This window comes from Rhinolophus sinicus, chromosome 15 (assembly GCF_057876585.1).
Source record: "Rhinolophus sinicus isolate RSI-liver-muscle chromosome 15, RSI-T2T, whole genome shotgun sequence".
Lineage (NCBI taxonomy): Eukaryota > Metazoa > Chordata > Mammalia > Chiroptera > Rhinolophidae > Rhinolophus > Rhinolophus sinicus.
In genome coordinates, this window is record NC_142515.1 from 81,955,234 (window position 1) to 81,968,733 (window position 13,500).

General features: G+C 35.8%; 1 protein-coding gene across 12 annotated transcripts in view; it reads right to left on the reverse strand.

Annotated features, from left to right (window-relative positions):
* Positions 1-13,500, reverse strand: part of MARCHF1 (membrane associated ring-CH-type finger 1) — a 639,638-nt gene that overhangs the window by 371,149 nt on the left and 254,989 nt on the right. For 10 of the 12 annotated variants that reach the window (XM_074337794.2, XM_074337792.2, XM_019737038.3 and 7 more), the window contains one exon: positions 8,272-8,480. The exons of the other annotated variants lie outside the window; for them this stretch is intronic. In XM_074337794.2, the coding sequence (XP_074193895.1) occupies positions 8,272-8,370 (99 nt within the window). In that variant the 5' untranslated portion in view covers positions 8,371-8,480. The remainder of the gene's footprint in view (positions 1-8,271; positions 8,481-13,500) is intronic. 12 annotated transcript variants of the gene reach the window in all.

A 13,500-nucleotide genomic window follows, 5' to 3' on the forward strand; every position in this document is an offset into this window, starting at 1 on the left:
ACAATCTCATAGAGAAGTTGTGAGTAATCCTAAAAAGCACGTAAAACAATTCCTGTTGAACACACAGTATGTGTCCAATAAGTATTCGCCTGAATAATAATGATGATGACTGTAAATATATGAAATATATACTTTCTATATAATATTAGTGTCAGGATTAACATATTCATTTTATTAGCATATTCACTTAGCAGGTCGGGCAGGGAGATTATTTGTTAATGCTGAGTGCCAGAAATGTATATATGAAAAATTCAGGGCAAGAGGGAAACCTGATTAATAGCTAAAATTTAACCATCCACATTTAGGGCTATTAAGCCCAGGATTCCTTCATCTTGAGACACCTGGGGGAAAAATGGTCACCTCCTTTGTTGACATCATAGAAAGGCAGAGTTATTGACTATTAAATACCATATATAATGTTCCACAGTCCATGCAAATAAACTCCCAATTATTTCATATTGTTATCCCAATTCAAATTCAGTATAATGGCTTTTCCTTAGGCACTTCTACACTCTAAGTCATTTAACTGATATTGCAAGCATTGATATCCCCCAAAGAGTATCAGAAGAAAAAGAAAATTTCACAAGGCAATTCATGTCAAATTGAACCAAGCTGGTATCTCAGGTAAATGCTGTAAGTTCAACAGTTATAATAAAGTCATCACTGTGCAGTTGAAGACTGTTTAAAAGCTGTTCAGCACAATGTCATTTTAATAGGCGTTATTGTAATTTAGAAGAATTAAAAAAAAAACTTTTACTGTTTCTCTAAATACTCAAATATTCACAAAATAACCCTGTGCATGTAAACTTTCAACAAACTTTCCTATTCAGGATCTTTGGTTATTTTAGTTTTTCATAGCATGGCCTATGCTTTTATAATACCTAAAGAGTTGGTAAAACAAAAGAGCATTAACACCATAAAGATGAAGAAAAGTAAAAAGAATTATCAAAATAAGATAATTGCAATACTCAAATTTAAACATCCAAGGAATGTTGAAAAATATTGGCATAAGTAAAGAACTCCTGGCAATAGGCGCATGGAACAGATGTGAAAGATAACATACATTTCTCCATAAATTCTTGACTAGAAAATTCTTAGTGCAGCAGCTGCGAGATGGAGGTTGACAGCAAAGAAAAGCCATAAGGGTAGGTTTCACTTACCTAAGTCAAACAGACATGGTCTAGACCCATAGAGTTCAAAGTGTTGGCAAACTGCAAATAGCAATGCATTAGCTTTTTATTTTCATTATTTTTATCATCATTGTTATAAAAAATTCTATTGATGATGCCATGTAACTTTAAATACTGTGTTTCCCCGAAAATAAGACCTAGCCGGACCATCAGCTCTAATGCGTCTTTTGGAGCAAAAATTAATAAAAGACCTGGTCTTATTTTACTATAAGACCAGGAATATAATATAACATAATATAATATAATATAATATAATATAATATAATATAATATAATATAATATAATATAATATAATATAATATAATATAATATAATATAATGTAATGTAATATAATACAATATAATACAAAATAATATAATACCACATCTTATATTAATTTTTGCTTCAAAAGACGCATTAGAGCTGATCGTCCAGATGGGTTCTATTTTCAGGGAAACACGGTATTTCTTCATCATTTCATCATTAATGGAAGCTATTAATTAAATAGTCATATTCACTACAAATAATAAAATACATTGATAAAAAATATAGTCAACATAGGGAAGTAATTTCTCTAACACTTTCACTATTCAAGCACTTAATGGTGTCTATTTTGTACCAATGAATCTTCTAGCACTTTAGAAATATTAACTCATTTTAATTCTCACAACTTTATGAGGTAGTCCTCACATTTGTCACTATTTACACATGGCATACTGAGGCATAGAAATGTAACCAATCTCAGTGAGGTCCCACAGCTCAAAAGTGGCAAAGCTCAGATCTGAACCCAATCAGTCTCTTTCCAGGCACATGCTTTTAACTATTTCAGTCTCTTGTCTCTCAACATACACAATCACGTAATAAGCAAGAGATTCTTTCTAAATCTAAACCATGCAACTTCTATTATACTCTCATAGGACATCAAACAGAATGCCTCGGTCAGATGGTAACATTGATGATAGTCAAACTTGAATCTTTCACTGCGCAATTGACTAACTGAACGCAGAAATCACTTCTTCACTTGAATGGACTGCAGTAATAATTTCATAGTAAGTGGTCATATGGGAAGTGGTTTTAGTAAAATAAAACATAGTGCTAGAATTTAAATTTTTAAAGCTTTGTAAGATTTACAATAACAAATCTCATATTTTTTAAGTTTATGAAAATTAATTTTGAATAAATTATGGAAAGTAAAGCTGTATTATGGATATAAATCTGTACAACTTTCAGCCACTAAGCATTCATTCATAGCCATACACCACCGTATGGAGCTTGTTTAGAAGTAAATCTGGTTAAGTTTACAAGTAGGAATAATTACTATCTGTAAAAAAATTGATCGTTTGTGGAAACATGTATGCTGGTGCCTCATTTAACAAACGTTTATTCACTCTGTATTTCCTTGAGCTTCTGTGCCCTGTAGCACTGCATGTCCAATGGTTCTTGGTGCCAATTTCCCCCCCCCCCCAAGAAACACTCTTTTGATGTTGACGTCAAAAACACAAACCCTAGAGAATTCAAAATGGTCCCTGGGATCAGAAAATGTGTATTATTTGGCAGTGGTTGGACGAAGAGAGCTCTCTGCAATTGTCCTCTTTGCCTTCCCTACTCAGATTTGCACAATTTGATGCATGGGATAATCAATGTGAGAAGTGAGAGGCCAAAAGCCAAAAGTCAGACGCTTAGCACCCCAGAGCACTCTGTCCTTTCCTTAAGTCTCCTTTTCCCTCTTTTAAAAGTCTTACCACCAGCTCTACCCATGTGTCACACCTATTTCAATTATTTAACAGGATTGTAAAGACAGGGAAGAGAATGAGTATCGAATAGATGTCATTTCTCATCCTCCCCTGGAGGTTGTGAAGCCTGCTGTAAGTGACTCAGGGGGCTATTCCTAGCAATGAGCTGGAGGAAAGCAACAGTCAGACTGTAATCCCCCCCCCCCAAGCGGTACCTCAAATTCAGGGATTCTAAATCCATGTTGGCACTGTCAGTGCTCCCTTTGTGCTGCAAGAATTGAGTTAAATTTTGGGAAATCAGCAAATTCTAAAAATCCTGATTAATAAAACATGTGTGTCTATATCTGCTCCTCCTACGCTCCAAGACACTTGCACATCAAGATTTTTGTTCAACAATCTCTCAAACACAATGATTACATTGAGTCTCATTAAAATCACCAGAATTCATAATACACTTTTTTTTTTAAATCCACACCAGGGAGAAGTTTTAACAATATACCTGTCTAATTGAGACCACAATTTTAAAAATACTGACCAGAGTGTATCAGCAATTACTAGTTGTTTTCATTTAATAGTTAATAAAATGTGTTACTCAGTCTTACTTACTAATGCAATTATCCACAACATCTGTTTTAAACAGGAAAAATTAACGTGAATTATGCTAATTTCATTGCTGAAAGCAAATAATAACATGGAAATTTCCTGGTTTTCATTATATGAAAGTGTTTTAGTACTATTAGCATACTCAGTGGAATTCACGCTAAGCACATGGGACTCTAATATTCAATTTAGACTCAGGAGAGTAGTTAGAAAGTGCTCTGGAGAAATGAAAAAGAGAATTAGCCTTTCTATCCCCTGGCATTCTCCCTGTAATGTCAGGGAGACTGTTTTACACCTGCTAAATATGTATTTCATTTGGTCAATACACAGCATTCTGGCAAAACGTGCACAGGTTATTCATAAATTAATGTTTGTGATTGCTTTACCTGAATCCCAGCTATTTTTAACCTCAGAAGGTAGTTGTTGCGCAGGTAGCAATGCAGGGAACTACTGTAACTGAACTTTGGCAAAGGAGAATCATGTAGGGCCCAGTTATATGGTAAGTGATATAACACCCAACCATAAAAAAAAAAAATGCCTTAAGTAACAAACAGCAGATATTGAATCACTTCATTGGAAAATTGCTTGGTTTTGAACATGGGTCAGTTTCAAGCAAGAATTAAACCAGTGACTCAACTAATATCATTCAGAACTTATTTTCTCTCTGTCTCTCCGTCCTGCCTATTTCCAAGTCAGCTTCAGCATCAGGAGCAACTCTGGTCCCCCTGAAGGTCCAACATTTTTCCAATATCCAGATCCAGACCTCATGTCCTCATACAAACCATCCAGAAGGAGAGAACAATTTTTTTTCCAGAGGTTTCTAGAACCAATAAGGCTTATCTTCACCAAAAGTCCAAAAGGCTCCGTGTGTGTCATTGATGTTGATGGAGTCATGAACCCATTCCTGAACCATTTACTATGACGGAGTATTATGATATACTGACTGGTTTAAGCAAATCAAGGCTCATTCTTAATCACGTGGCTGAGAATGGGCAGGGTTGGTTCTCTAAGCACTGTTACCAGAAAATAGCATGGAGGAGTCACAGCAGTGACAACAGGTGTCCACTAAAGGTGAGGCCTCATTACTCAGTTCCATTCTACTTGAGCCAAATACTCTTAAGTCCTCACTTAACCTCGTCAAAAAGTTCTGTGACTTCCAGCCAAATGACTTACAACAAAACCAATTTCACCATAGGCTAATTGATATTAAAAAAAAGAGCTAAGTTCCAATGGCATCTCATCAATGTTATAATGAGATGACATTGAATGAAACAATGTTATTCCAGGACCTACTGCATGCCTTGAAGACAATCACAGTCTTTGAGTGCCCAGAGTGAATAACCACATGATTATGTTAAAGGAATATTCATTAAACATCTGAGCACTGGAAACAAACCATCAGGAATGCTTTAATGTGAAGAGTGAGAACATTTTCATTAATTTAATACAGCTGAAAACAAAATCTTTTAAATTTGATTCAGATAAAAGACTAGAATTGGATTATGGTAGAAAAAATAAAAACCTTAATTAATGTTTTAAAAAAGGAGTAACAGAAGAAAATAAAATGCTCTGAGTTTTGAAATGAGATCTAGTAAATGTATTTTGTTTTCCTACAATTACTAGCAAATATACCTTTTTTCTAGGGGACAACTTGGAGAGGTTAAGTGACTTAACTCAAGATTAAAAGGCTTTGGTGAAGCCAGAACTCCATTTCAGGGATCCTGAATCTCAGTCCAGTACCCCCCGCTACTAACTACTGTGTTTCCCTAAAAATAAGACTTAGCCACACAATCAGTTCTAATGCGTCTTTTAGAGCAAAAATTAATATCAGACCCAGTATTATATTGTATTATATTATAACATATTATATTATATTATAAGACCCGGTCTTATATTATATTAAAATAAGACTGGGTCTTATATTAATTTTCTCTCCAAAAGACGCATTAGAACTGATTGTCTGGCTAGGTCTTATTTTCAGGAAAACACAGTATTTTGCTCATTGTTGTTTAATTTTTACCTTATTTTGCATTTTTAATAAAATTAATTCTTGTTACTTTCTATAAATAGGACCCATTTTATATCCCACCTGATTTTATGAGTCATGGGCAGATAACTGTTAACAACAAGAAATCCAAATGTCCTCCCATTGAGAGGTTAGCAGCTTTAGGGTTTATATAGCTTTCTTAATTTTTGGAATTGTAATTCTGTGCCTTGAAAAAAACAAAAACTAGTAAATGCAATAGTAATAGAAAGGGCTTTCTAACACACAGGATATATGTTGTTTAATTTATCCACCTTTTGAGGCATTTACAACTGTTTTAGACTATCTACTTAGTCACCAAGACAAGAGATTTAATGGCCTATAAGATTTAATAAAATGTTTCAAACGTACTCTTAAAGAGAACTTTTAACTCCATCTTATTGAAAACCAAGGATGGAGTGTCAATTTCCACCCTTTCACTTTGAGTCTATGCTTGTCCTTGTAGCTGAGATGTGTCTCTTGGAGATCGAATATATGGTGATGGAAGGAGAACTGACTCTGGGTGATGAACACACAATGGGATTTATAGATGATGTAATACAGAATTGTACACCTGAAATCTATGTAATTTTACTAACAATTGTCACCCCAATAAATTTAATAAAATTAAATTAAAAAAAAAAAAAAAAGAAAACCAAGAATGTGAAACCTGAAAAGTGCTTCCCATTCTGATACTCAGAACTATGTTTCTTTTTTAAAAATAATATGTAGGCTAGGAGTTTCCTCTCTTTTTCCTATATTCAACCTAAATTTTCTTTAAGATTGTCCGCTGACTCGCCTTGGCACACACTAAAGTGTGTTTACGCCTGAAAGAAATGAAGCTGTTCATAAATGGCTACGTCTTTAAAGATCTGTGAGGATGTGGCTTAACAGAAATATCGGGATTGTGGCTATTTTTATTAGAGGTAGAATCATTTCATTATTATTTCTACCATGAAAAAAAAAAAGTGTGTGTGATTTATTTTCAAAAGTCAAGTGAGCCAGCCATCCCAGCTTTATCTGATTCATCATCAAGGAGACATTAACAGCAGGAGACTGTCTGGTGGTGACATCATGCCAAAGAATGGGGGGGAGGAAATTTGGAAATGAAAGTGTTTTCATTACCAAACATTGTTCAGATGCCGATCATTCTAGATAGGAAAATTGCCACCCAATATCAACTTCTGAAGTTTCCTTTAAAAGTACCTCATATTCACCCAACAAATCTAGACAATGAGTAAGGGCAATCACATATAACTTTTTAAAATCTTGAAATTCCATACCTATTTTCAGAATTGGTCAGTGTCCTCCATTTCCCACCCCATGTCAATGAAATCAAGAGATACTCTTTAATGTTCTCATAATCATATTATCACATCAAACTAAACAGACATATTTAAGCGACTATTTCCAATTACTACTAAGCTGGTAAGTTTCCTGACTTTACAAAGATGCTTCATTCTTAGACACTCCAGAAATACCCAATATGCCTATGGCAGGGCAATTACTATGGTAGAAGTATCTCTCACACTAAATTAAGAAAGAACTCCTGAAGTTCTGTACAATTCTAGCCACATCAAGAGCTCGTTGCTCTTCAATGACATTTCAAAATCAGTTCCAATCAAGTACAAAGAGGCTCTAAAATGTCTTTTCATGTTTGAAGATATGTTTGAGGTTACTACTCTATTCATTTCGGGTACACCTTGACCCTCTACTCCCATCACTTTTAATGGTTAGTTTTCCTTGGTTTTGTTTTTGTTTCTATGCTCCCTCTGTCCCTAGTATGTATTCTTCAGGGAAAAAAGACTAATATATAGAACTGGAGGTGGGGAAAGCTTATTTTTCTACAAAGCTTGTAAGACCTGAGGACTAGAAAATAGCTATGTTAAGGAGACAAGTATCTGGCATTCTATCGCAAGTGTTTTATTAGGTGCACAAAACATTTATAATATTTTCACCCAATATCCTTGAGTCTGCCCAATCTCTTTCTTAAAACACTTTGAAGTAAGTTCCCAGCATCTGCTCTTTAAGCAGTTTTACTTAAAACAACAGCTGCTGAATTTCACTGCAAAATAAAACCTGAAGCTAATAAGTTGAATATTATATTTCTCTAGCCCTTGGAAGTTTCAAATAATGCTTTTCTTTTTCATGAAGAAAAGAATTACAAATGAAACAGACATCAAACAAAAGGAAGACGCATGCATGCACTGGGAATGTATGCGAAGAGCAGCCGATCCTATGAGGCAGAGAAATGCCATCCTAATTCATGCTATACATTTGGTGACACAGCCGTCATATCTCTGGCTTCACTGTCATTTGTTAAGAAAGTTATTTTCAAACATTCTAGCTTAATGGGCAGTGAGCAAAATTAGCAAACGTCAGCCGTCCCACTATCTGAAAATGGATAGCAGCAATATCCACCGCTGTCCAGGATAGCTAGGTTGTGTCCTGGCAGCCGAAAAGTCCAAAGTGACTCTGTACACTGTTTAGACAAAGAGGCAGAAGTTTTTAATCTGTCAAGCAGCACGTGTCCTTATAGCTTTGGTTCCTTTCTTCATTCAGAAAACAGAGGTTACGTTTCATATGTTCCTGTGAGTTACAAATGGTTCTCTTCCAATCTGCTATTACACTGAGAGCAGAAGCCCAGCTGCTCTTAAACCCTAGCCACATCCTGTGGTGCAAAGACCAGCATTGGCTACAGTTGGCTTGGCTGTCTTATTTTATCAAATCAAACCTCCTCTTACCTCGACTTCCTTGTTCTTCTCTTTGTTTCTGCCCATTGAACTTCTCCCATTGCTGGCGGTCTCCCGTGCTGGGATTACGGATATCTGGTGGAGGGGCATACTGGCAGGGCTGCAGGTTGCCAGTCCCCGGCTGGACGCCTTAGCTCTTCACTAGCCCTGGGTAGCCCACCTGCACAACTGTTCATATCCTTGCTTTGCCAAGCTCAGTTCTAAACAGAAAGGGGAAAAATAGTGTTTGAGTCACTGTGCAGCAAAAGCCGGGGTCTCTGGCTAAAATGTCAAACACACTGAAAGGGAGCCTAAAAGAAATGCAAGAGCAAATAATCCAGGGAGTGTTGTCTCTCAAAAGGATGATTTACTGCAAGTCATAACCGTACTGCTTTGTCACTGGAGCACCCCCTCTCCCTAAGAGCATTGTGGGAGACAATTCAATTTCTATTGTACCTAATAACTGTCATGGAAACCAAGGAAACCTAGGTCTCATAGGCCCTTATTAGCAACTACTTCCTTTAATGGCACAGACTTCCACATTTGCAGCGGCTGCCACTTCTGCTTTTGTTTCTTCCCTAATTCCCCAGGAGTCCACTAAGCACCCAGAGACTCTGCATCCTGCTGACTAAGTAAATAAGCAGAAGGCTGAAAAGCTTAGTGTCCTATTTGGAGCCAAATCTCTTCCTTGAAAAGCGTGGCTAGCTGGCTGTGTCCTTCATGCCTCCGCAATAAGCTGCTTACGTCAAAGGATCTGCCTTGAAGTGAAGAGCATCCAATGATGTACTTAAGGAGAGAGAGAGAGAGAGAGAGAGAGAGAGAGAGAGAGAGAGAGAGAGAATGAGATTGGGAGCAAGTGCAAATGTTTCATTGGCTGGTTGTAAAAAAAAAGAGCTAACCATTCCTGCATCTTCCTTAGTAAGACATCAGCAACAGGCGTCAGACAGCATCATCATTCTGATACACGGAGCACCACACTGCACATTTCAGTTTTATTGCACCTCTTCTGCTCCCTGAAATATCTTTGTTAGAATCAGTAGTAGCCTCGCCTTGCTGTTTCAAGAAGGAAACAGACTGCTAAGGACTTTACTGTCCTTTTAATAGTTATATGATTTGGAGAAAATAAATAGTGGATCCAAATTTCTGCCCTTCAAATTAAAAATAAAAAATAAAAAAAAATTAACTTTTAAAAATCACTTTTCCCTGTGATCATTTCTTCTTTGTAGGGTACTGGTTATTCTGTCTTTAAAAGGACAGAATTTTCTTTTCTCATTTTAGATAAATGCACTTTATGTTTTCTGGACATTGTGAATCGATCACAATCTTGTGGGTTTCTTCACTCCAAAAGAAGCACAATTCAGAAAATCTGTTGTTCTATACATCCTCCGGCACTATGTGTAAGTTCTAATTGGTCCCTAATCACACAGAAGATCTTCCAAGTAGTTTCTGGCTGCAATTCACCTTTAACGAGCTTTGCAGTCCACAAAAATAATGTCATTTTCTACATGACATTCCAGTTTGTTTAAACTCGGGATACAGATAAAAAGTGAGATGGGTAGCGACGCTCATTGGCAACTAAGACAAAAATAATCCAATGCAAAGACTGCTTAAAAACCTTTAAATATTTGCTGAAATAAATACTTCAATGTACTTTCAAGTTTGGTCTAATTGTGTGTTCCTTTTTAACTTAAATTTGCCACCCTCACATGAGCTCTGGTGGTGGCTCTTACCTCCACCATCGATCAGGCTCACTTGGAGAGAATTTTGACACATAGGTACCCGAGACTCAGAGATTCAGGTTCAATAGAGCTGCAGTGGGAACCTGAAGTGGACATTTCTTTAAAATATCACAAATGATTCTGATACAAAATTGTGAGAATCACTGCTGTATATCAATAAAATACCCTTAGAACAATAAGCTGAGGTTTGACTAGTGAAAAATCTCTTGCTTTAAAATAGTGAAAAATAGAGTTAAGTAACCCTAAACTTGGCAGTTGTTCATCATCACTCTTAGTTTACAAATTGCATTTGTGAAGTACAGGGGCTTTAATGAAGTGACTAAAATCCAAAGTCTTCTAAAAATGCCCTGTCCAAAGTTAAGTTGATAATACCTAGAAAACTACGTGAGCTTAAGACTCACATCTGTGAACTGCAATTATGAGGTGGGCATTTCCTTACTTTAAAAATAATCCTTAACGCCTCTCTCTAGAAGAACTGTCTTAATTAAGGGAAGGTTGGAAATAAAAGTCTGTAAATTTAATAGTGTGTCACAAATACTAAAACGTAAATGATGAATATGTAATATCATCAGTGTTTACACACATGAAAGGCTAAGGCAGCTTTCCAGATAATTTAGACTTTAATGCTTTTGCTTAAAATATTCATTGAAGTTACAGAAAAGGAGATTTTTAGCTTGAATTAACTAAATAGCTGTCTTAATCCTTTACCTCATTATGTGTGTGAGGTTTATCCTTTGTTTACTCTCAGATTTTTCAAAAATCAGATTTGAACTTCAAGTTAATTTGATTTATGTGGTTGAGTTATTTCAGTTAGCAAATTTAGAAAATAAATCGAATTTCCAAATATATATATATATATATATATATATATATATATATATATATATATATATATATAGTAATTTACACACTAAATAAGAAAGTCTTTTCAAGTAAGTGCTTCAGAAATAACAGGAAGCATTAATAACCAGGATATTTAATAAAGAGTTACCTAGTATTGTATTAGGTATAGCCACAAATTGAGCGTTTAAAATTTTCCAACAGCATCAGAGAGAAAAAAAAGACACATGCTTTTAACACTTTGTGTGTTCTGATGTTCTCCTGCATTGGAACACTGCAACACACATCAGCTAATGGGAATATCTTACATTCATCTAATACTTTTACTTAAGCAGCAACCAGAGTGCTGTGCCAACCAGAAGTATGAAGTCTCTCTAGGATGCTTCATTATGTAACAATCCAAAATTACAACAAACAAACAAAAAACTGTTGTGGAATGCATTTCTCCTATGAGAGCACAGTCCATCTAGTGCAGTAATTAAACTCTACAGAATAAATGAGAAGCAATGCATTCAGCAACTGGGCACCACCAGGCACTGACCCCACTACCAGAGAAGTCATGGATTCTGGAATCAGTCAGCTAATTCCTATCTATCTGTACACAACCACAATACATGAATATGGTTGAGGTTTCCAAACTTGATTTTTGTGGAAACTACTGACCATGATTATTGTTGAAACCTTCTGGGAATATTCTCTCTCCACCTGGCACTATTTCATACGCATGCCTGAGTTACATTTATTTTGCTTCCGCCTTCTGGTTTCCAACACTCTGACTCTTCAAACGGAACCTGAATTGCAGCCTCTGGCTCCTAAATGTAGCTTTTGTGGTTGATAATTCTAATGCTAGAACCTCAGCTTTCCCTAAGAGAGTCTGATGTGGTGCTTCTCCTTGCTCTCAATGGCCTATGTTGTCTCTAGTTTCAAAGAAAAACAAAACAAAATATGCATCTGGTCTTCTACTAGGAGACCAAGCTCAACTTTGCCAGCTTCAAGGAAAAAAATCAAAAAACAAAAAACAAAAAACGGCCTCTAAGGGTTTTATTTAGCTTGTAATTAAGCAAAAAAAGAAATACAGTATTAGATAAAGACAAGAAACAAAGTAAACATCTGCTAATGCATTAACTGGACATATTGATAATTCAATTCAACAAACATTTATTGAACATTATCTGCGCTTTCTGAACCATGCTAGGAATGAAGGAGCAGGAAGTAATGGACAAAATTATGGGGGACATCTCTGTAGGAATGAGATTATCTCAAGGAGTTTGCTGTGTTATTAGGAAGACATGACATATGCAGATAAATCAGTTTGAAGAATATATGACACAATAAATCGATATTTAAAACACAATATAAAATACTGAATGTAAGTGTCAAAAAAGGCTTGAGCACCAAGAAATCATCATAGGTCTAAATAGTTCATCTTGAGAAGGAATTGCGGCCTGCGTAGGAGCTTGGCAGAGACAAGGTGATGAAATGACTTAAAGACACAGAGATAAGTGCAAGATTGGCATGTGGGTGTTCAGGACACTATTTTAAATGACACAGAAAATTTGTTTAAGGTTATCAGTTAGTGTAGGCCATGTATGCCCATTAGAATATAACATTGATTAAAACTTGGGAGGGGAGAGGGAAGAAACCAGGCCAAGAGCCTGAAGAAAGGGAAAGTCTAGGCAAAGCAATATCAAAGTTATAAATGCATTGATAGGGGACACAGAGATAATAAACATAAGAACTTTAAGAGGATTCTGAAAATGGAAACAAGGCATTCTGAGTTGGGGAAAAGATATTTCATAACACATCCCTAGCAAAAGGGAGGACACCTGGATCGAATGGATTTTCAATGTTCTATCACACAAGGCCTCCGTCAGAGGTTACTGGGAAGAATATGGGAGCACAACAGCAATGCACACAGACTCATGACATCTTGCAAGACAAAAGGAGAAAAGAACTTGGATTTAAAAGCTATTTTTAAAAGCTATTAGGGAAATTCTGAGGCATATACATATATAGAAGAGTTAGGAAATGACTCAAACAAAATAAGATCAACGCGAACAATGAGAAGAAAAGATAAAACAGAAAACTAATTTAAATAACTAGTTCTCCATTTACAGAAGATCTGCAATGTAATGAAGCATTTCTAAAATGGTGTGTCTTCGTGGGTTCTGTCTGATTGTCTGGATCCAATCATGATTATATTTGGTATGTGAAACCATCTTTTGCAATTAGGAAAACATCCTTTTCAAGTAGAAATTCTGCCCCAGAAGACCTTTCAGAAGCAATTAGATGATCAGTCTTCAAACATGAACATGAGATGAACTCTCAAGATCTTTGGTTTCATTTGCTGGAAAGTACTGGTCCTAATTTTGGACACATCTATTCTCTGAGGTTGAACCTGATTACAATGGAGCCAAGGAATTCATTTCACTCTATTGGAGAATCAATAGCAATCCTCACAGTGACAGAAAATATGTGGTAATTACAGCAGGCACCAAAACAGTCAGTGGTACTAGTTTTTTTCTTGATAATATGCTCATGACAAAAGAATATCATCAGAAACAATCTCCTTATTAACTTCATAAGACTAATCTTTGCTCCTTTCTAATTTACTGAGAGAAAGAAAAAAAAAGTCATATCATTCTATTCACTAAAAAAGTGA